The 24,046-nt window shown below is 47.0% G+C and overlaps 1 protein-coding gene across 1 annotated transcript in view; it reads right to left on the bottom strand.

Moving 5' to 3' along the window:
* Positions 1–1,054: 1,054 nt before the first annotated feature.
* Positions 1,055–24,046, bottom strand: part of Ube2v1 (ubiquitin-conjugating enzyme E2 variant 1) — a gene marked incomplete at its 5' end in the record, with an annotated part of 31,318 nt that continues 8,326 nt past the window's right edge. Inside the window, 3 exon segments of the mRNA XM_005392321.2 lie at positions 1,055–2,774; positions 4,261–4,386; positions 15,633–15,781. Coding sequence (XP_005392378.1) covers positions 2,628–2,774; positions 4,261–4,386; positions 15,633–15,781 — 422 coding nt within the window. The 3' untranslated portion in view covers positions 1,055–2,627.

The raw sequence follows: 24,046 nt of genomic DNA, 5'->3' as shown, positions 1-24,046 counted from the left end.
GTAGCAAATGCTCCAATTTCCTCCTGGGAGGACAGGTCCCTGAGGTTGAGTCCGGAACTTCCTCTGGGGTCTGAACTGCGCCCAGACAGGGACACAGGCCAGAGCGAACAGGACTGTCCCCTCCCTCCCGAGGGGGTGAGGACACGGGGATCGCGGATCTGCTGGCAGAACAGAGCTTGGGCAGGTCTGTCTACCTGACCCCGTGCATGCCGCCGCACGTGGAACATGTGTTCAGGCCCACCAGGGAAGGCCTGTAACCAAAGGGGTCTCCACCCAAAGGGACCTGGGCTGCCCCGAGATCAGGAAGCTTTCGAGGCCACAACAGGGGGGCTTCCGGCTGCTCCCCTGCTCACCAGCCTGGGGGCTGCTTTCTGCACCCACAGCTTTGCATCTCGGGTCACTGTGGAGCCGTGTACCCTAAATTTCTACACAGTGAAAAATGGATGGTTCTGTTGATCTGGTGACAGGGAATGTTACTTCACCTCCTTAGGTAAAATGTTCTCTCTATAAAAAAAGTCATGCTGGGCACAATGGCACATGCCTGTCACCCCAGCACTCTGGGAGCGGGGCAGGACCTCAAGTCTCAGCTAGCCCCATCTTTCTGGCGCCTTTGTCTCAAAATAAAAAAAGGTCGGGGATGTAGTTAGGTGGGTGGCCCTGGGTCCAATCCCTAGTGCCACGCACTGGGCTGGGGGCAGAGGCACTCGATGACTTTGCAAAAACACTTTTGTTTTTTTGGTCTTTTTGAGACAGGGTCTCACTCTGCAGTTCAGGTTGGCCTTGAACTCACTTTGTAGCCCAGGCTGGCTCCTGCCTCAGCCCGGTGCTGGGATTACAGGCGTGCACCACTCCGCCCAGCAATATTGCACTTTTTTGAATTTTACCAATACAAACGAGTGTGAATTTGTTTTCTAATTTTAGAAGCACTTACCTAAGAGTCCTGATTTTGCCTTTTGATCTGAAAATCCTACATGTTCTTCCACAAAGGGGTGACCCCCGCAATATTAAATTCTGCCCCTAATTAACATGCCGAGAGGAAGAAGGGCACAGCTTGTTAAATATTAATGCACACTTTTGTTTTATTATATTAAAATCAGGCAATGGTCTGACAATAAAAAGGCTGCTTATGGAATACTGTTAAGTGAAACTTTAGAGGATGTTAAATCCTTTCCACTAAGGTTTTCCCTAGAAAAAGATTAATGGAAACATCTTTGCTTTTCAGACTTGATAGTTACTGCTTCAAAAGGTGGTTTTACACAAATACTAAAAAAAAAAAAAAAAACCCTTCAGAACACCATGAATGGCCTTTATTTCGGTACGCATCCACATTTCAGCATTTAGTGGTCCTGAACAGCAAGTGGGAAAACGCAGCAGGGGCCAGGAGGCCAGGCCGCCATCCTGGGACCCTCCGCACACAGAGCCGCTCCTTAGTCCCCGCTGAGCTTGAGAAGCAGCAGCACCAAAGCCAAAGTCCGTGCCGGGCCGGTTCTTCTGTTCCAGTTGTCAGACTGCGCGCCGGGCCCAGGAGGAGGCCAGGGCGGCCACAAGCCGTGTAAACCTTCCTCAACGTTTCAAAGCGAGGCGGGCAGGGGAGAGGGAACGATCCAGAGGGACCGCGTGTGCTTACGAGTGTCCTCGTGTGGCCTTGCTCCGGGTCCGCCCACCAGGGAGGGGCACTGGCAGGTCTGCACGACCCTAGCGACTGCTCTGTTCACCTCATCACCCCTGAGCTAAGACACCGGCTGACGGTGACAGCGGGCAGCACAGCCAGGACCCGATACTCATTTTCCAGGCTGGTGGAGAACGAATGTGGTTCCAAAGCTAGATGAGGGAGGTCAGAGACTCTTTCCAACCTTACCTGATGGCTTCTGGCCAAAGGAAGGAAGGGTCGTGGGACGTGTTGGGGGGGCGACAATGTGACAAAGGGGGGGAGGAGGGAAAAAGCAGCACCCCTCGATCAAGGTGGGGGAGAGATGGGGAAAGCCCTGAATTCCTCACCGAAGGCCAATTTCAGAGGGGGACGGAGGGTTACAATCTATGCTTCGGCCAAGGGTGGGAGTGGAGGAGAGTGGGACAGGTTGATGGCTTGGAAGGGGGTGTCACTTAAGACTTAAAAAGAAACCAGGGTGCAGGCAAAGCACCCCCCACACCCAGCAGTAGTCCCACAGGCGGCAACCTGAAACCTTCCGTCTACTCACCCAGCCACCCCAGGCCAGGGCTCCGGGGCGGGGGCAGGCAGGGAGGGGAGAAGGCAGCGCCCCGGGCCGTGTAATCAGCAGCAAGGTGAGGGTGTGATGTGTCTTTTCACAGTTAAGTTAGATGTGCCCCATCAGTCAGACGGGAATCAATTTAAATATACTTTCTTGATCCCAGAAGTTCAACTATGTGGACAGTGGTTACACTTGACAGGATGATTTGTTATAGCACAACTTATATATTTCAAATGGACAAAAAAATTAGTATCATTTACAGTATCGTAAGATAAACTGCCTTTGAATGGGAGCTTCCTTTCCAGTACTTTGAGGTCTACAAGACATAACTAGAAAATTTACTACTGTGGAAAATGAAGACTGCTTAAATCGAATTGGGGTGGGGGGGTGGGGGGGAGGGCCCGTGGCGGTTTTTGATTAATTGCTATAACACTGTCCTTCAGGCGGCTGAGGAAGTTTCATATTTTCTTTAGACATCATTAAGCGCCGAAGCTCTTGCAGAACAACTTTAATGCTATATGAATTCTGCCATTTTGCTAGCACTGATATGGCTCTTGGGTCCACCTACAAAAAAGGCAAACGAAACCAAATTACTCTCAGCTCTCGAACACAACAGCTGCACGCTGGGGCGAAGGTACAGCACAGCTGGATGCGGCGCACTGGCCAAGGTGAATGTGCTGATCACAAAACGACACGTGACATGCAGAACACCGCCTGCAGGTTCCCTCCCTTTGGTCAGCCTGCTTTTCCTTTTGTGTCCCAACTTGGAAGCAGGAAAGGGTGACACAGGCCCTTGGTGAGATCCAACCCAAAGCACAGCAGCACACAAAGGATGTACCGCTCCTGGGCTGGCTCGGCCACGCCCAGGAAGTGCAGACAGCAACGGCCTGGAGGCCCGGACCTGCGCTGCAGTGACACTGCCTGGCACAGCATTTCCTAAAGCAGATGAGGGCCCGGGACTTTGGGGGCGGGGCCCAGAGGCAACACCGCACATAGAGGAGACAGCTTCGGGGCTCATGTCTCATCGGTTTCCTTTCAAGCCTTGTGAATACCTCAAGGACGAAGGTGGGGCACAGTGTTAGTGTCTGCACACCCCTTCAATGCTTGCTGACCCTTTCTCAGGGCAAGACAGCAGGCCTCAAGATTCAGAGCCGCTGCAAGCTACACATACAGCAGGGATGGACCGGGGAGGGGCTGCAGTGGCGGTGGTAGAACACCTGCTTACCACATGCAAGGCCCTGGGTTTGATCACCAGTACCACCAAAAACAAAACAAATATAAAATCTGAAAAAAAAAAAAAAAAAAAAAAAAAAAAAAAAAAAAAAAAAAAAAAAAAAAATGTTGTTGTTTTGAGACAAGACTCTTGCTGTGTAGCCCAGGCTGGCCGTGAACTTGCTGTGACCCTCCTGCTTGAGCATTCTGAGTTCTGGGATTATAGGCGTGTACCACTACACTTGGCAAAATCTGAAAATTTATGCATTATGTTGCTGTTCAAAAGATTTTTAGCCAGGCATGGTGGCGCACACCTGTAATCCCAGCACTCGGGAAGCTGAGGCAGGAGGATCGTTGCGAGTTCGAGACCAGCCTGGGCTACAAAGTGAGCTCAAGGCCAGCCTGAACTGCATAGTGAGACCCTGTCTCAAAAAGACAAAAAAAAAAAAAAAGTTTTTTAGATTTTGGATTTCAGATTTTTGGACTACAGATGTTCAGTCTGAAAAAATGAGTTTAAAGAACAAGGCCAATGAAAGGGAAAAAAGAGTTAAGGCCCAGGAGGTCAAAGTTCAGGAAAGACCTTTCACTTCTGTGCCTCTGTTTCCTCAAGTCCACCTCATGGGGCTGTCATGGGGACTGAACGAGCTCCCGAAGTGGCCAGCAGAGAGCAGGGCAGAGTACTGCATGGGTGACCGTTGACCCTACAAGTGCAGACACCGATGTGACTCACTGCCAGTACAGCCCGGGGCGCGAGAGGAGGGCCCAGCCTAAGGCCCTGATGTTAAGCACAAAGAACTCTCAACCCAAAGAATGAGCAAGGGCAGAAGAAACAACTTACCACTCCATTAGAACTATTAACTCCATTCATATTAATTTTTGTTACAAATCTTACAAAGGGGGGTGCTTCTGGGTATTTAGGTCCACACTCTATTTTAAGGCTGTATATTCGGTTTTCATAAATTGTCTGGAAAAAAAAAAGGTACAGAACTGTCAGGTAATTACGAAGAACTCCGAGGGAACTTGCGAAAGCCCATTTACTCCTGATAAGCTGGCGTCCTGCTTCCAGCGTAGCCCGCCTGTCAGGGATGCGCTGCTGGGCCCCGGCGCTCCCCTGCCTTACATGGGCCCTGGGCACTGGGGGACTGAGAAGCAGCAGAACACGGAGGCACCGCCGAGGCTCTGAGTGGGTTATTAGTAAGCCCAGCCAGGGGCCAGTGTGAGTGTCTCCGCTCTGCAGACCTGTCCTGAGCCTGGTGGGTGGTAAGAGAGATTCGTCACTTCAGGAAGCCACACCAAGTGTGCGCTCTCGCAGGATCTGCAGCCGCGCAGGAAACACTGCTGTGCAGAGGCAGGGCAGGCCCCTCTTCAGGACGCAGCCCTGGGGTGGGGTTCCGTTTCCTCACTCGGGCTGGCCACTGCCTAAGGCCCCCCCCCCCCAAATATGCACCCCCTGCAGCCTTTCTGTCCGTGCTGGTAATGGTGACCTGAAAGCCTGCTGGCATTTAGTAGGGCCTGCATGAGAAAAGGCAGTCCTTAAAATGCCAATGGCGCCTTTGTGCAGAAAAAGTTCAGTCCCCTACACCAAGGACCCTTTCACTGGAATGCCCATTTCATGGCCTTGAAGACCCCCTTCAAGTGGCACCTGGTCCCTTTCTGTCCTACCTAAAGTCACTGTCTGAAGATCACACTGAAGGGTACTGTCCCCACGGCAGCTGCCCCCTCAGGGCCAGGGCCAGCCTGCTATGAGTCCCCTGTAAGGCAGCAGTGACCCTTTCTCAGGCGTCTCGAGCTGCACAAGCAATTGCTGCTGCCTCAGCAGCGACACCTAGTGGTCCTGGGGCGGGCTTAACCCCACTGAGGATGTCACTACACTCTAGAGCAGGACAAAAGCGATTTACCCCTGACAAAAGGCTCGAACATATTTTAAGATTCATAAGTTGTTAGAATCTTAGTCATTCCCCAAGCTAGGAAAATCGGAACTCAGATCTGGTCTTTGCCTCCACTCGGCCTCAACCTGCTCTTCCTCTCTTCCCTCGAAGCGGCATTGCCACCTACCCAGTGAGTTCTACAAAAGCCCAGCAGCCTCCATTCCCTTTTCCCTTCTGCCACCTTCCCACTGTCAGCAAGAACCTACTCTTTCAACCTCTAAGAGACCCCACACCTCCCGCTAACCCCACGCCGTCCCCTCAGGGGACTGATCCGCATCTGCTTCTCCTCGCTTGCCTGCTGGCTGCGCCCCTGGCCTCCTCTCTTCACCTTTCCCCTCCAAGTTTGGCCTCATTTCTCTTACAACGCACCAAGTTCTCTCTGCCGAGGCCCCACCAGGCCCCAACCCAACAGCTGCCCCCTCAAAGTCTCGATCCCCCCGCCTGAGGACTGGCGCTCCCTGAACGCAGGGCCCGGTGCAGACACTCAGCAGCCTGTACTCAGTGTGTGCTGAATGAATGAATGAATGCTGCTCTTTACACCTTTATAAAATGAACACTATCTTACAACTACAGTGTTTCCTCAAAGGAAAAAAATCCCTCAGGAAACAGAGCAAGCAGGAAGCAAACAAGGACTTGGCTGACATAGTAATTTGTGGAAATTGTAACAGATGCATCCTTAGCACCCAACACTGGGCCACCAGAACCACCTACTCAAGGAGCCACTGACCAACTGGGTCTAGGGCCAAGGCCCTGTGCCCATACTCACACTCCTTCATTTTAATCACACAGGTTTGTTTTTTGGTTTTGGGGGTTTTTTTTTGGTCTTTTTGAGACAGGGTCTCGCTATGTAGTTCAGGCTGGCCTTGAGTTCACTTTGTGGCCCAGGCTGGTCTCAAACTTGCAATGATCCTCCTGCCTCAGCCTCCCGAGTGCTAGGATTACAGGAATGCACCACTACGCCCTTAATCACAGAATTTAAAGATGAAATTTATTTTTTTTTGGTACCGGAAATCGAACTCAGGACCTTGTGCTTGCCAGGTAGGCACTTGTGCTGCTTTTGAGGGGCATGGGCTTGTGGTAATTACCAAAGCCAGAGTTTTTAAAATTCCTTTTTCTCAGTGCTGGGGATGGACTCAGCCTCATGCATGCTAGATTAGGTACTCTACCTGAGTTATACCTCCAGCCCCTAAAACCCTTTGTTAATGTATTCTGGAGCTCAGATGCAGCAAAGCAGCATGTGTCTGCACGCATGGGGTTACCAGTACCGGTCAGATTCCACTCCTCACTCTGGAAGAGGGTAGGCAGCTTAGCAACAGGGCTCTGATTATTGCACAGATCAGATTTTAACACTACTGCTGACACTATGAAGTCAGAGGGTCATTAAAAGGCCCCCCGCAAGACTCTCTTAGTAGAAAACAGTTTCTGATTTTCTTGTTGTATTTTATTCATCACTGCTCTCGGGATCTGCTGAAAGGTTTCAGCCAAGAAAGAAAACGTGCCTGAAGGAGCACTGCCGGGACATTCTGTTTATGGGAGGAAAATTGCTCTTGATTAGTTGGCTTAAGATGGAAATGTTAATTATCCCAATTTGATCATTATACAATTTGATCATTATACATATATCTAATTATTGTACTGAATGTCATAAATATGTACAACTATTACACATCAATAAAAAACAGGGCAGAGTTCAGTGGTAGAGCTCTTGCCTAGCACACGAGAAGCCCTGGGCAGGGGATATGTGTCAATTAAAAATACCTAAAAAAATACATTCATTATTTGATCATAAAACAAACACTTTCCACTTGGAAGAAATGCCTTAAGTGACATGGGACAATGTGGCAGTGCCCATCAAAATGTGATGTAGGTACACTCAGGCCAAATTCCTTTCTTTGTTTTGGTACAGGATCTCATGGTGTTGCCCAGGCTGGCCTTAAACTCATGATCCTCCTGGCCTGCCTCCTGAGTAGCTGGTTCTTTTTGGTACTGGGAACTGAACTCACAGCCTCGCGCTTGCCAGGCAGGGTCTATGCCGGTGAGCTATATCCCCGGCCCCTAATCCATTTCTAGTCATTTCCTACAGATGACCTACTCGTGCACAAAAATGTAAGGCACTGCCTGCAAAAGCTAAAGTAACTATAAAAACCTAACTTTATCCACAGAGGACTGACTCCACACACGCGCGCACACAGACTACCAAAACACAGCAGGATGCACACAACCTACGACAGCAGACAAGCGCCTGTCTCCTACTCGGGGCAGGCTGGCCCGCAGGCTGTTTCACCCCCTCGGATCTACAGACCCAGAGCTCGGGAATTGTAAGGTTTTCCTGGGCCTAAAATATGTATTTTGAGATGACCCAGTCTAACTACAAGAAAACAGCAGGCAAATTCCAATAGAGACAAAATACCTGACCAGTACTTCTCCAAACTGTTAAGGGCATCAATACAAGAAAAACCTGAGAAACTTTCATAGCCACGAGGAGCTTGAGATATGATGGCTAAATGTAATGTGGGATCTTGCATAGGATTCTAGAACAAAAAACAGACATGAGGTAAAAACAAAGAACATGTAAATAAAGTATGGCCTTTAGCTAATAACACTATTGAAATTGGTTCACTAGTAGTGACAAACATACTGCACTAAAGGTAAGACGCTAACACAGGAAACGGGATAGGGAATGGTGGTACATACAGAACTTTCTGTACCACCATTGCAGCTCTTCTGTAAATCTACAAGTAAGAAGGTATAGGCTACAAAAATATACAAAGAAAATTAAACACATAAAAAGGTAATATAGGTCAATCAGTTAACTACTACTCAATTCTTTTTTTAGTCTTTTTCAGACAGGGTCTCGCTATGCAGTTCAGGCTGGCCTTGAGCTCTCTTTGTAGCCCAGGCTGGTCTCAAACTCGCAACGATCCTCCTGGCTCAGCCTTCCGAGTGCTGGGATTACGGGTGTGTGCTACCACACCTGGCCACAACAGGTATTTAGAAAAGAATTTAGCATAAAGAAGCCAGCGAACAGGTCTCAGTGGACTGAAAAAGCAAAAAGCAAAAAAAAAAAAAAGGTACCTGTGCTTACCCAGGAGGAGTAACTGCAGGATCAGGCAGGGAAAGCTGAAGTCGATCAGGGTGGGCCTGAGGAAGAGATGTTGGCCAGAACTCAGACCTCCGGGAGGGGTGGGGGCCTGGTCGCTGCCGGTGGCCCTTGGGGGCGCAGTACGGGAGGAGCTGTGCTCGCAACTGAAAATAAGCTCAAGGCTCAAGCCCAAGGCCAACGCCAGGATAAGGCTGTCACCAGAGTCCATGGAGAGCAACAGGCAAATGCGGCAGCACAGCGCCTCCCCGCTGCCTTGCAGGGGCCTCCCAGCGTCCTGGCTACAGACGCTCAGGGAAGGCGGCCAGGGAGGGAAAACCTGCTGTCCAGAGTCCCAACCACCATCTCCAAAGCAGAGAAAGGTGGGCTGGGAGCAGACTGACCGCACACACTTCCCTGCACAGCACCAAGGCACAGCTATCCTAGCACAGACGCCACCTACCTGCCGCAGCAGCTTCCTTCCTGTGTGCCCCAGGCCTCTCCTGGGCAATGGTACTCATTTCTCTGAGTCACTCACGTGCCAACTAAACCTAGAGCTACACTGTCAAGTTAATCACATGATCTTAATATAAAGGTAAAAGGAGAACACAGGCCCTTGTTTTGTCCTATTTGCTTGCTGCTCCTGTTGGGACACCCCAGAAAGAGCCCCGCATCTTGGCAGCCAAAGCCAGCTCCCACACTAGCCTCACAGCCCACAGCACCCGGGAGCCCCAGCTTCCTCCTCTGGCTCAGGGGTGGTTACTGTTTTCTGCACTATTACCCTGTTTCCACACTGTGCCTTTTCTGGATTTTCAGCCCAACATAAATTTGATTAACTTCCACATTACATATCTCAGCTGAGATACCCAGTATGGGGTACACACCCAAAGGAAATGAAATCACTACCTTTTTCTTTTTTCAGACAGGGTCTACTCTGTAATCCAGGATGCCTTGAACTCGAGAACCTCCGGCCTCAACCTCACAGATGCTGGGATTACAGGTGAGCACCAACACGCCCAGTGAAATCAGTATCCAGAGCTGTACTTTCTTGCTCACTGCAGTACTATTCACAAGAGCCAAGACACAGAAACAACCTAAGTGTCACTGAAGGACAGATGGATAAGCACGTACAAACACAATGCAACATTAGGTCATAAACAAGAAAGCCTGCATTCACGGTAACACAGATGGAGGACACTACACCAGCGAAATAAACCAGACCCAGACAATTACTATAGGATGTTGCTTCTAAGAGGTACCTAAAAGTTGAACTCAGAGGCAGAAAGCAACTAGCGAATTGCTTGGGGCTGAGCTATTGGGGGAAATCGATCAAGGGCACAGACTTTCAGTTGTATGAATCAATCTTGGGGATCTAATACACTGCATGGTATAATACTGTATTCTTTATTTGCAATTTGCTAAGAGAGGACATTTTAAATGTCTTTGCTACAGACAGACACAATAATGCGTGATGAATATGCTGATTCATCTGATTATGGTATTCATTACACAGTATGCATGTATACCGAATCACCACATTGTATATACTTTGAGTATTTACAATTTTTATAAGTCAGTTGTAACTCAAACCTGGAAGGGAAAACAATATCTGATATGCCTTCTGTTCTCCTAACACAAAGGATCACGGGCAATTAAGTTAGCCTCTTACTCTATATACTCAGCATTGCAGAGATTAAAAAAAAACACACATGTATCAGTCATATAATTAAAGGGTGTTCCCTTTCATCTTCCTTTCCTTTTTTTTTTTTTTTCTGAGACAGGGTTTCAATACTATGTAGTTCAGGCTGGCCTGGAACTTGCAGTGATCCTCCTGCCTCAGCCTCTTGAGTGCTGGGATTACCGGTGTGAGGCTCCAATGCCTGGCTTCCTTTCCTTTCCTCCTCTTTCCCTTCTCCCTTCCTTTCTCTTTCCTTCCCATCTTCTTCTCCTCTCTGCAGTATGAGGGACTGAACGCATGCTAGGCAAGTGCTCCACCGCTGAGCTGTATCTTCAGCCCCCTTTTATTTATTTATTTTTTTGGTACCAGGAATGGAACTCAGGACCTTGTACTTGCCAGGCAGGCACTGTGCCGCTGAGTTATATCCCTGGCCTCCCAACCTCTTTTAAATTTTGTTTTAATTTTTAAGATGGGGTCCTGCAGCATTTCATGCTGGCCTCGAACTCACTACATAGCCTGGGCTGGCTCTGAACTTGCAGCAATTTACCAGCCTCAGCCTCTCAAGTGCTTGGATTAGAAGTGTGTACCACTATGCCTGGTATTAAATTTTATTCTGAGAAAGGGTCTAACCAAGTTGTCCAGACTGGTCTCAAATTTGTGTTCCTCTTGCCTCAGCCTCTCAAGTCACTGGGATTACAGGTTGGCACTTCTGTGCCTCTCTCTGACACCTTCTTAGACAGAAACAGGTCGGTATGCATGGATACCAAAAGATACCCACACTACTGTATCTGCAAGTGAAGATGATGAAGTTGCAAAATACCCACTACAAAATAAAAGCATTATGTATGTATGTTTGTGTACCCTGAGCAAAACTAGACAGAAACATTGGGCACAAGGACTTAGTAGTTTCCCTTCTGTAAGAAGCCTCCTGACCTAGGGAGGGGAGCCCTTTCCTGTCTCTCCACACACTGGGACACACGCTCTGGTCCTCAGAAGCTTGTGCAGGGCACTCTGGGAAAACATGAGCAGAAACACACACCTAGGCTCTCACTCATGTACAGAAATTACTCTCGTGAGCCCCAGAGGCAGAGCAGTGCTTTCCAGCTGTCTGAAAGCGGGGAATTCAGCGTTTTCGGCAGATACTATGGTTGTCACAATTGGGGCAGAGGTACTAGTGCCATCTAGCAAGTAGAGGCCAGAACACTGAGAAATTTTAACCTGTAATGCACAGGAAGGTCCAACACAAGGACACAGATTAGGGCTGAGGGGTGTAGCTCGTGGTAGAGGCCTACCTAGAACGTGCGGGGCTGTGGGTTCAAGCACCAGCGTCTGATAAACAAACGAAACACAAAAACAGAAATCCCCAGCAAAACATGCACACACACACCCCAGCAGAAAAGAAAACGGAGAAAAACTGCACTATAACCTGACCACATTAGTACCTCTGTGGGTGGAGGAGAAATATTCCTCATCTAATTGCTGCGTGCACTCATGTTCCTCAGGATTTCGCAAGGAGCACTGGGCCAGGAAGGTTTGCTCTAAGGTTCAGAAGACTTGCTTTTTTCCTTTTTTTCTTTTTCTTTTTGAGACAGGGTTTCACTATGCAGTTCAGGCTGGGCTTGAACTCACTTCGTAGCTGAGGCTGGCCTTCAACTCACCACAATCCTGCCTCTGCCTCCTGAGTGCTGGGATTACAGGTGTATGCCACCACACCCGGCGAGGACTTGCTTTTCTTTAAGAGAAAAAAGGGGTAGTGGTAGTACCCAGATGGACACACATGTCCATTATTTTGCTATTAAAGACAATGCTGCAGGAAATAACTTTGTACACTTCCCCTGGTCAATGCATTCAAGAAAAACTGAAGAGTAAATTCCTAGCAGAACTGCTAGATTATATGGTATATGTTTTTAAAATTGTGATGTAAGATTTCTTCTTGAGAAAAACAATGTAAAATATGAGATTAGTTAGGTGCTCTATTTAGATGCTTTAATAACTATGTTGATATTCCAGTTGGAAAGAATGTATCTTGTGTGCTGAAATCAATTAAGTTGGCCAGAGGTAGCACCTAGAAGCAGGAAGTTTGTTTTATAACTGTTTTTAGGGCCTGGAATTTAGCTCAGTGGTGCAGCATCTGCCTGGCAAGCGTGAGGTCCTGAGTTTGATTCTCCGTATCCCTCCCCCACCAAAAAGCAAAACAAAACTGTTTTTAACCTTGGAGAAGAAGCCTAATCGTAACTATAGGGGCACCGGGAGTGGTGGTACACACTGTAATCCCAGTATTCCAAAGGCTGAGACAAGAGAATCGCTGCGAATTTAAGGCCAGCCTAAACTGTATAGTGAAACCCTCTTTAAAAAAACAAAAAAACTCCCCCAAAGCTCTCAAAACTATAGGGGCAAAAAGACAGTAAGGTAAACAGTGTTAGTGAGGATGTGGAGAAACGAGAATCCTAATGCATTACTAGTGGAATGTAAAATGGCGCAACCGCTTTGGGAACCAGTTCGGCAGTTCCTCAAGACACTAAACACGCAACAATTAACAAATGATCCAAGTCGGGCATGGTGGCGCGTGCCTGTAATCCCAGCACCAGGCAGGCTGAGGCAGGAGGATCGCTGCGAGTTTGAGACCAGCCTGGGCTACAAAATGAGCTCAAGGCCAGCCTGAACTGCATAGTGAAACCCTGACTCAAAAAAGGACAAAAACAAAACAAAAACAACAACAATGATCCAGCATCACCACTGGATATATATCCAAGAGGCCAAAAATACAGGAACACACAAAAACCTGCACACAAATGATCCCAGCAGCATTATTTAAAGTAGTCAAAAGGCAGAAGAAACAAAAATGTTCACCAACTAGCCAGGTGTGTAGCACATGCCCGTATCCTGCACTCAGAAGGCTGAGGAAGAAGGATCACTGCGAGTTTGAAGCCAGCTTGTGCTACATAGTGAGTCCCTGTCTCAACAAACAAATGAACAAATGAAGGAACAAACAGCATTCACCAATGAACAAACACAATATAGTATTTTCATACAGTGGAATATTAATTATAAAAACAGCAATGTATTGAGAGACGCCATAACATGACTGAATCTTAAAGAAATTCTGCTAAATAAAGCCAGAAGCAAAAGATAAAATACTGTATGATTCCATTTAAATGCAATGTCTAGAAGAGGCAAACTGTAGAAAGCAGATTACTGGCTCTCAAGGTAGGGAAGGAGGGCTTCGAGGAGGGAGGGAGGGAGGGATGCCAGTGGATGGGGGTTGCTTTGGGATGATAAAGTGTTCTGAAAGTAGCAATGGTTGTGCAACGTAATACAAAAAATACCAATGAGGTATATACTTTAATAGATGCATACTATAACATGGATAATATCTCAATAATGCTCTTCTTAAAAGCAGATGTACAAAAAGTACCCGGCCACTGTAGCTACTCATTAAAACTTACACCCTTGCCCTGGGTGGAGCAGTGTGCCCAGCATTCTGGAGGCTGAGTCAGGAGGACTGTGAACTCAAGACCAGCCTGGGCGGCACAGCGAGTTCAAAGCTGGCCTGGTGTGCAGTGAGACTCTGCCTCAATAAATAAATAAATAAATAAATAAATAAATAAATAAATAAAACTAAACCAAAAAGAAACCAAAACCAAACCCAACCCAACCCAACCAAAACAGTAACACCCCCTCTTCCCCAAATATATCTCCCTCTGGAAAGAAACTGAAATTCAGAATAACCTCTACTGTCGTAGAATATTCCACACAGAACTTAATTGTTCTTTGCTTTGCGTTTTTAAAGAAAAGTATGTAATCTAATGGTATTTACTATACTCAAAATGTTGCACATTGGCCAGGCATGGTGGCACATGCTTGTAAGCCCAGTATTCGGGAGGCTGAGGCAGGAGAATCGCCGAGAGTTCAAGGCCAACCTGAGCTACACAGTGAATTGAAGGCTAACACTGCTTTACTCTTAATTTGCACAATCTGTAAATTAATAAATTAACGTATTTATTGAAAAACTACCCATCTGACTCATTTCCAGGCACTCTGGAGAGGAGGGAGGAAGAACAGTTCTCACCCTCCATAACCTCAAATTTGAGGTAAGGAACGTAACAAACTTTCCTAGACAGTGAGCAAAATCATCTCCAGGGGGAAACAGTAGTACTAGATCGCTTTGCCTCAGTATTTAACAGATACAGAAATCATTTGCTTTTCATAGGAAAAAGGGGGCAAAGAAATGAGGAAAAACATTAAATATATATAAAAGTCCCTACAAAACTACAGAGTTAAAACAAGAGTAGTGATGCATACCTGTAATCCCAGCACTCAGTAAGCCGAGGCAGGAGGACTACTGTGAGTTCAGGGCCAGCCTGAACTATGAGAAACACACTACCTCAAAACAAACAAACACACATACACACACACACACAAACCAACGGAAGCAACGTCAAATGGCACAGCTATTCACTGTGAGTGCCAGTAACTAAGAGCAGCATCGGCGTGCCCTAACAACGAGTGCGGCGGCTCCCGCCTACTTCAGACAGGGCCACAGTGTTGAGTGCACAGGCCTGCAGTCAAAACGGTAAATATCGTCAGACACAGGACAGGTCCTGCCACACCCAGGCGGAACCACGGCTGCCTACAAAGCACGTGTCACACCGTGAGAATCTATTTCTGAATACTACATCTAGTTACTACAGCACTTAACACTCCTGGTAATTCTATAATGGTGACAAATGAAAAGTCACAGGACAAACAAGAGGACAGTGTGGCACAGTCGCTGGTTAGGAGCCCGGCTCTAAGTCAGACACGTCTGGTTTGGGAGATATCAGCTCTGTGACTTGAGCATGTGACTTCACTCCTTTCAGTCTGTTTCCACGTCTGTAAAATGCAACACAACTACACAGCAGAGGGATGCAAGAGGAACTTTCAAGAATGAAATCAGATTGCTTGAGGGTTTACTACATACCCTCAAAATTGGTTGGCTGGCATTGTGAAGACTGGGAACTCACAAAGCTCTAACGAGGTTACCTCCCCATCCCCTTTGCCTTCCTCCCCTTGCAAAGGCCTCTGGGCCTATCGGTGGCCGGAACAGACTGGAGTTGACAGGCAGGCAATAAACCCTTGCCAAATGTGCAATGAAGTAGGATACAGGTACACAGCAGACCTGTAAAACTGTGTACAAAACCACAGCTAGGAAGCTTTCCCAAGCGTACCTGGAGCCTGGCTATCTGCTAAGTGCAAGAGTTTGTGGGAAATTACATCTGACAGTACGCTGACCTCAAACCTCACTGTCTACACTGTCCTGAAAATTTACACTGGGTCTAAATAGGTTTTTGCTTACCATTTAGGGATTGAACAGCATCAGAGGAGGTTCAAATAAACAAACTAAAACTGGTCAAAAAAGAATAGCCACATTTCAGAAAGAAAATATACCACTGGTGAGCTTTTTTCTGCGATAAGGCTAGTATGTTCTGAAAAGGAGGCGCAGTGAATTAAGACATTGACATTTATAGCCGTAGCTCAGCGCTTACTCTTGGAGGCCCAATTACCATCCCTGTCCATCTTGTAAGTGTCATGTCTTCGTCATCTTCTAGACCCCAGCTAACTGTGCCATCTCCTACTCCTTTCTGGCCTTCTTCGAGTTCTTCCAACAGTCGGAAATTGCGAGGGACTTTTACTCCTAAAATAAATGGAAAGAAATTCAAGATACTAGCAACTCCAGGGGAACTTGTAAAGCTAGAGCTAGCTCAGTATTGCTAATTGGGAATACAGATGCCAACATGCAGATAATTCCTGACAGCTGTCGTACCTCAACTGTGCCACCTACAAGCCTACCAGTGTCCGCCAACACAGGGAGAGGGAAGCAGCACACGGTCTGTGAGCGGGGAAGTGATCAGGGCTAGGTCACCAACCACAGGCTCCCCCACAGCCCTCTGAGCGACTCTGTGTTTACATCCTCAAATGATTCCTCTGGGTCCACTAATGTGCGATGAAGCCACCAATTCCAAGTGCCAACCTAGGCGTCCTAGAAGTGGAGGGCTGTTTCTCTTGTTCTGTTCCTATTACACACTTCTGAGGCTCAGGGCATGCTCCCTTGTTGGTGTGACTCACCCTTAGGAGGGAGGAACAGCCACCACAGCTATGTTATATAAAAGCCTAGGAACCGAGGCCTCTGGGGCCAAGGTGTGGGAAGGCAGGACAGGGACTTTCTTTCTCCCAACCAATGCTGCTGTTCTTTGCTTCCTCCTCGATTCACCCTGGCACCTGTGCTTGTTCCCGGAAGAAATCTGGGATCTAGACAAGCCACACTCTCTGCCTGAAATGCGGAGCCCCTAGGTGGCCAGACACTCAGAGCAAGCAGGGCTTGCCATTTGACTCTGAGCAGGGGCTCCGCAGAGGGACCCAAGTCCAGGGGAGGTTTCCCCAGTGCAAGTTTTTCCCAGAGCACAGGACACACGTCAGCATTAACACACCTGGAACAAATGTTGACTCCTACTACATGTCAGGCACTTTTTTAAGCACTGGGAATCAAGCAAAAAAAAGAAGTGCCTGCCTTCGTAGGGCTACACTCCAGTGGCAGGTATGTAACTTACAAAATACCCGAACTACCTATATGACAGTTTGTGGTGTCAGGCGCAGGTTATGAGGGAGGGGTCACAATGTTAAATAGTGACCAAGGCAAGAGTTCCAGGGGGCAGGTGTCAGGACTGAAGACCTGAGATGGGATGGGACCTTGCTTAGTGTCAGTGACAGCAATGGTCTCAACTTAGTGAAAGCTGTGAGGACGATGAAAGAGCAGGACATCAAGGGCTCCAACAGTTCCTGATACGAGAAGCTACAGAACCTGAACAGAGGAAGTCAGTTAATGGGATCCCTCTGACTGCTTGGTGTGGAATGCGAGGTCAAGGGAACAAAGGCATCTGGGAGGTGACAGGGAAGGGACTGAGAAGTATTTTAGAGGCTGAGCTGACAGGATCTGATGTGGCCTTTGAATTTGAGAGAAAGAACTGAACTACAGCACCCAGCGTTTTGGTCTAAGAAAAAGGACAAAGGCATTCACGGTACACTGTATGACTTTTTTTTTTTTTTTTTTTTTTTTTTTTTAAGACAAGGTCTCACTATGTAACTCAGATTGGCTTTGAACTCACTACATAGTCCAGGCTTGCCTTGAATTTGCAGGAATTCTCCTGCCTCGGCCTCGCAAGTTCTGGGATTATGGGCGTGTGACACCATGCCCAGCATTATAAGACTTTAGGTAGCATGTGATCAAATGTTTCATCTTACAAGTAATGTATTTATTTTTAAGAATAACTTATTTAGGTGAGGAATGCTGGCACATGTCTATAATCCCAGCACTTTGGAAAACTGAGGCAAGAGGACCACAAGTTTGAGTCTAACCTACGCAATTTAGCAAACCCTGTCTCAAAAACATAAAATGGGTTGGGGATATAACATTGTGTGAGGATTTCTGGGCTCAATTCCAAGTGTAGTAAACAAATGAAAAACTTGTTTAGAGAAAAAAAAAAAAAAAAGAAAAACTTGTTTAGGCTAGGCATGCTAATACATGCCTGCCATCCCAGCACTTGGAAGGCTGAAGCAGGAGGACTGTAAATTTGAGGCCAGCCAGGGTTACATAGCAAGTTTCTACACAGCATGACCCTGCCTCAAAGTAAACAAAAAATACCGATTTAAGACTAGGGTTTTAGCTCAGTGGTAGGATGCTTGTCTAGGATGCACAAGGCCCTAGGTTTGAACTCCAAGACCACCAAAAACAAACAATACACACACACACATCTTAGGGCAAGTGATAGTCTAACCTACCATTTATGATAATGGTAAATATTTCCTTTTAAAATAAATGTAAGCAAAATAGTTGACTGAAAAAATATAATAGTACAATATGGTGCTCCAAAGAAATCAACAAAAACCTAAAAACATACCTAAATTGCTGGTCTGGAAAACACTGTCAGTTTTCATCTAAAGCATAGGCAGCTGGGCTGCTCAGCTACACTCGATTAGTCTCTCTGAGCAAAAGAAAACTGAAATTTAAATCTTTAATAGTCCTAATTTGGCTAGGAAAAAAAATCATTGTGTAGTATGCCTGCTGCTACTACGGGTTAATTTGTAAGTCTGCACCAATGAAAATGAAAGCCGGAAGAGCAGCCACATTGGGAAGAAACTGGTGAACAGCTGAGGCACTTGTTCGTGTACCCTAGAATGCAGGGCCGGCGGCCGGGCACGGCTCGGTGGTAGAGCACTGGCCTCCAGAGCCCAAGACAGCACCCCCCACACACACACACACGAAGATAGTGCTATGATATGTGTTAGAAATATGTTTCCTCTAATGCACAGGGTGGAGCTCTAATTCTCAGTACCTCAGAATGTGATGGTATATGGGCTATAAATAGATGCTCAGTTAAAATGAGGGTCTCTTTTTGGTGGGGGAAGGTAGGGTTCCCTATCCAATCTGACTGATGTCCTTAAAGAAGGAAGATACAAAAAACACCAGTGCCATGATGTGGTGGCAGACAACTATAATCCCGCCTACTTGGGAGGTTGAGGCAGGAGGACTGCAAGTTTGAGTCCAGCCTTGGCAACTTAGTAAGACCTTACCCTGACATAAAAAGGGATGGGGACGTGGTAAAGCGCCCCTGGGTTCAATCCCCAGCGCGCGTGCACACACACACACACACACACACACACACACACACTACATAAAATGGAACAAAGGAAGTCACTTCAATGTACTGTGGGTTAGAAACAGTAACAGAATCACAGAGGAATAAGTCAGCCCTGTTGTCCCTACGATACTGGCACTACAGGACATTTTCTCTTTTTCTTTTTCACAGGGCTAGGTATCAACCCCAGAACTTCATGCATGCCAGGCAACTGCTCTATCACTGAGCTCCAGCTCCAGCCTGGACAACTCACTTTTTCAAAAATTAAAACAATGATCTCAAAAAGCCTTTATTTATATGGGCTATGTCTACTGACTTTGCCACATTAGAAATTAAAACAATTTTAAAAAAACCTCAGAACTTAAAAAGAGTTTAATCACTTAAAACAACAAAACGTATGTTAAAGAATGTATCTTACAAAATAGCTGTATTTCCCAAAGAACACAAGAGAATTAGTGAGAAGAATGGAATCACTCTGTAACTTTTACTTCACTGACTCTGAACAACAGGGAGCACGAAGAACTGAGGTGGGCGGGAGTGTCCTGGCAGTCCCTCTGCTCCTGACCGAAGACCGAGGTCTGTGGGCCAGACTTGGATCATGGACCTCCGCTCTGCAACATCTGCACTTACAGTCACCCAACTGTGCTCAAATCTTCCTTTGAGCAGAGCTAGGGGTGTAGCTTTGTGGCACACCACTTGCCTAGCATGCTTGAGGCCCTGAGTTTGATCCCCAACACCAGGAAACAAAATGTTTTGAATTCACAGATCCCACATTTAGCTCAGACTGTTTTTTGTGGTACTGGGATTGAACCCAGGGCCTTCACAGTCAGCTACATACCGAGTCTTTTATTAATTTTTGAGGCAGAGTCTTACTAAATTGTCAAACTGCCCAGGCTGGGCTCAAACTTTCAGTCTTCCTGTCTCAGCCTCTCACAGTGCTGGGATTACAGGTGTGCATCTCCAAATCCTTCAGTTTATAAGAAAGGTAAGTAAAGACTATTTTGTTTGTTTATTTGTACCACGAATCAAACTGAGGGCCTCACGCTTGCCAGGCAGGTGCTGCGCTGCCAAGCTACACCCCCAGCCCAGCAGAGGTTGTTAAATCGTGGCATTGAGCAGTTTAGTTCTCTGTTAACCTTTACTTAGCTAAATCTTAAAGAATTTAAGTCTACAAATGAGAACACTCCTAAAGTAGATGTAATTTTAAATTCATTTTTTCTAAGCCATAAATTTTAATTTTCAGTCAAAAACTGATTAAAAACAAGGCTTGAAGAATAGTAGGACCTAGTGGGAATCAAAAATTACAAAATTTACAAATTATGGGGAGGCTCACTTTGTGTTCCTGAGGCCTTACTGGAAGTGGCTACTCCTCATCTGGTCAGCAGCTCACCGAGCGTCCTGTGCTCAGAACACCATGTTCTCGGGAAGAGACCACAAGGGGCTCCTCAGGTTCAGTGGACATCAAACTGGACTCAATCTACATTTACAGTCAAGGCACCTACTCCCTTCTGGACTGCGGACTCTTCACCTGCTTGGCAAAATTTCCGTTTATAAAACTATACATGCACACATCCTGCACTATCCCACACTCTCCCAGCACTATGCCGGGCCATACAGGAACTATCAAAGAACAAGAGCAGGGATTTCCTGTCACAATATCAAGTCTCCATGTAGAAACAAGATATACATATCCAGAGTTAAAAGTTCTGTGAAGACACAAGGCAGAAATACAACCTATCACAGAGCAGCGCTCCGTAACTTTTGAGGGTCACGTAAACAGGCGCCCTGAAGAGGCTGGGCCACGTGGCTAAATTACTGGACTTTGAGAATGATCAGTGGGGAGCTAGCTGCACATGGCTCTGGGCTGGACCAGAGCAAAGGCAAACCAAGTCCCCTGGGGGATGGGTGGGGCTCACTGGAAGGCTAGGGGCTAGCTTCAGGACACTGTGGAGGACAAAAGGCAGAAGCATTTGCTCACATCAAATCATCTGTCATCAGAGGTCTTACAAGCCTGGCCAGCAGCAAGAAGGAATGTTAAGAAATTTATGATAGCCCTCCCTCTCTTCTTTCTACTGGGGATTAAACCCAAGGCCTCCCATCTGCTAGGGGTTCCACCACTCAGCTATATTCCCCACCCCTCACCCACTTTTTTTGTCTTTTTGAGACAAGAGCCTCACTTGCTATGCAGTTCAGCCTGGCTTTGAGCTCACTTTGTAGTCCAGGCTGGTCTCAAACTTGCAATGATCCTCCTGCCTCAGCCTCCCGAGTGCCAGGATTACAGGCGTGCTCCACCACGCCCGGCTTCCCCAGCCCTTTTTAAACTTTTATTTTGAGATAAGGTCTTGCCAAATTGCCCAGGCCAGGCGTGAACTTGCGTGACCCTCTTGCCTTAGCCTCTTGAGTAGCTGGGGTTACCAGGTGTGTGCCACCCTGCTCAGCCAACAGCTCATGTTAATGTTCATGACTGAGATGGGCTGTTTACACTATAGGGGGCGGGGGGCTCACAAAGTCAAAAACCAAAAACCCCAAGCCTCAAACTGGCCTCAGATAAACATCTGCTGGGAAAAAGGGCTGCAAACTACCTTTTATTAAAGGCATACACAGTCGACCCAGGCTTCCTGTGCACAGATGGGCACCTGCAATCTTTGGGTGCCGAAGACACACAGATATGAGCACAGGAAGCTGGGTTACCTTTAAAAGGTAAAGACAGAGTGTTGGCTATGCTATCCACCACAAATGAGAATCAAAAGCTGGCTGTGGTGGTGCATGCCAGCAATCCTAGCTCAGATGGAGGACCTCGAGTTCAAGGCCACCTGGGCTACACACAAAGACCCTGTCTTTAAAAAAAAAAAAAATCAATACACTTTGGGGAAATTTCTGTCTTTCTGTAGAGGATTAGGGGCACAGACCTGGGATCAAGTTTTTCTGTTTTGCGACAGGGTCCCACTATATAGTCCAGGCTAGCCTCGAAGTCATTCTTTTGCCTCCGGCTTCTTCTGAGTGGTGGGATTATAGGCATGCGCCATGATGGCCGGCAAGGGATCAAATTTTGGCTTTCTAGGTGGGGAGGGGTGCCGCCAGAAATTGATTCCAAGGCCTCACGTGCAGGCAAGCATCTTAACACTGAGCCACTTGCCTGTCTCTCTACAATTTTCTAGCGATCTAGCTGTGAGCCTGAGCTGGTTACCTTGAGCCTCACTAAAGCAGGGGTTGCAAAGCCACCTCTATAGGTGGCAAGGGAGAATACTGTATATGAGGTTAAGACCTGGAAAGCATTTTGGGTAATACCTGATAATCATTAAGCTTGCTGAATTTCTTATGTCCATCAGCACAATGCATTATCCACCCTAAGAAATCAAAACCCAAACCCGAAAAACCTTCATTTAATCCTATGTCCCCCTCCAGCTACCACCTGCTTTCTTTGCTCCTTATCAAGAAAAAACCTCAAAAGGGAAGCCCAGACTTGTCTGATTCCTCACCTTCCCATCACGATCCTCCCCTTCCTACACCTTTTCCAAGCAGGCTTTCCACCCTGTCACTCACAGCATGGGCACCAAGTCCCTCTAACTCAGATCTTGGTTCTCGCTCCAGTTCAGCACCTAGGTGACACCTGGTGACTTCCTCCTCACCCCCACCCCTCTCATCCCAGGTTCTCCCCTCTTCCTGGCTGCTCAGCCTCACTGTCCAGGCCTCCAGAAGCTGGCTAGGGATGGTCCCCCCCACCTCTGTTACTCCATCCTCCACGTCATTTTACAGACAAGAGACCCCAAAGAAGCAGATGTGTCTCCAGTGTACAATTCCAATTCACTCTCTTTAGGCATTACTATTTATTTATTTGTAATTATTTTCTGTGATAAGGGGGATTGAACCCAGGCCCTTTCCACTAAAATACATCCCAGCAGGGCTTCGCTAAATTGCCCAGTTCTGCCTTGAACTTAGAATCCTCCCACTTCAACCCTCAGAGGCCTGCGACTACAGGTGTGCACCACCACCCTCACTTAACACCACACTTTTATGCCTTACAGACCTTTTGCCTAAAACACTTCCAAACAGAATCCTTTGTAATCCTTCTCCAAACCCAACTACCCACTCCTCAATCTCTGTATGCGGCACACATATTTCTCCTGGCTCCAAATCTCGAACTTATGATAAAAAAACTTTTTCTTACACCCTACATTTTACCTACTGCCAAATCTGCTCTTTTCATCCTTTCCACCTAGTCAGTATGGTTCACACCACCTCAGCTTCCTAACTGGCTTCTTGGTCCACCCAGTTCTACCTTGTCTGTTCTCCACAACATCCTTTTATTATTATTTTTTTTTGGTTATTTGAGGAAGGGGTCTCACTATATACCTCGGCTGGCGTTAACTTGCTGTGTTGCCTAGATGGCCTCGAAATCACAGTGGTCTTCCTATCTTAGTTTCCCAAGTTCTGGGATTACTACATGTGTACACGAAGATAACGATCCTTTTAAAGGTACAGTAGTGCCATTATTTCCCTGCTTTAGGTCACTGCAACTACAATACATCAGACTCCAGAGCTGACCTATGCAGCTCCATCTGCTTTGCCAACCTCATTTCCTGCTACTCTTTCCCTTCCCCTTTCCCCTTCAGCCGCACCAAGCTTCTGAAGAGGCAACTTTCCTTCTGCTTTGCACTTGCTATTATTCTTCACCCTGGATTCTGTCCCAGAGGTGTGCATGGCTGACTACTTCCCTTGTTCCTCAACCTAAAATTTCACTTCTGTCTCTCCTCTTGCTTCATTTTTCTCCATAGCACTCACTGCCATTTGACATTTTAAATACCCCCATCTCCACTTTATTGGTTACTGTCTGCCTCTCCCATGTCCACACAAATTCAGGTAGAACCCTGCTTCGTTCCCTGAAGAACCTCGAACTCTGCAAAAAGTGCTGTGCTCTCCGAGGCGAGCATTCATATTCTGAGTGAATGGATGAATGAATGAACAGCTGGGTGTCAGGGACAGGATTTCAGAATGAATAATCTTTATAGACACAAAATTCTAAGTAGTTTATTCCTAACGGCCTGGGAGATAGTCCAGTGGCACTAGCACCTGCTTGGCAAGCACAAGGTCCTGAGTTCAATTCCCAGTACCAAAAAACAAACCAAACGAAAACAAAACATGTATACTTCTAAAGACACAACTGGGAAACAGCCACAGTACTATTAAAAGGGAGTCTAGGGGCTGGGGATTTAGCTCAGCGGCAAAAGCGCCTGACTGGCAAGCGCAAGGTCGTGAGTTCGATTCCC

Source organism: Chinchilla lanigera, unplaced genomic scaffold, assembly GCF_000276665.1.
Source record: "Chinchilla lanigera isolate Chin_1 unplaced genomic scaffold, ChiLan1.0 scaffold00044, whole genome shotgun sequence".
Taxonomy (NCBI): domain Eukaryota; kingdom Metazoa; phylum Chordata; class Mammalia; order Rodentia; family Chinchillidae; genus Chinchilla; species Chinchilla lanigera.
The sequence above is the reverse complement of the archived record's forward strand: the minus strand, read 5'-3'. Positions and strand labels throughout refer to the sequence as shown.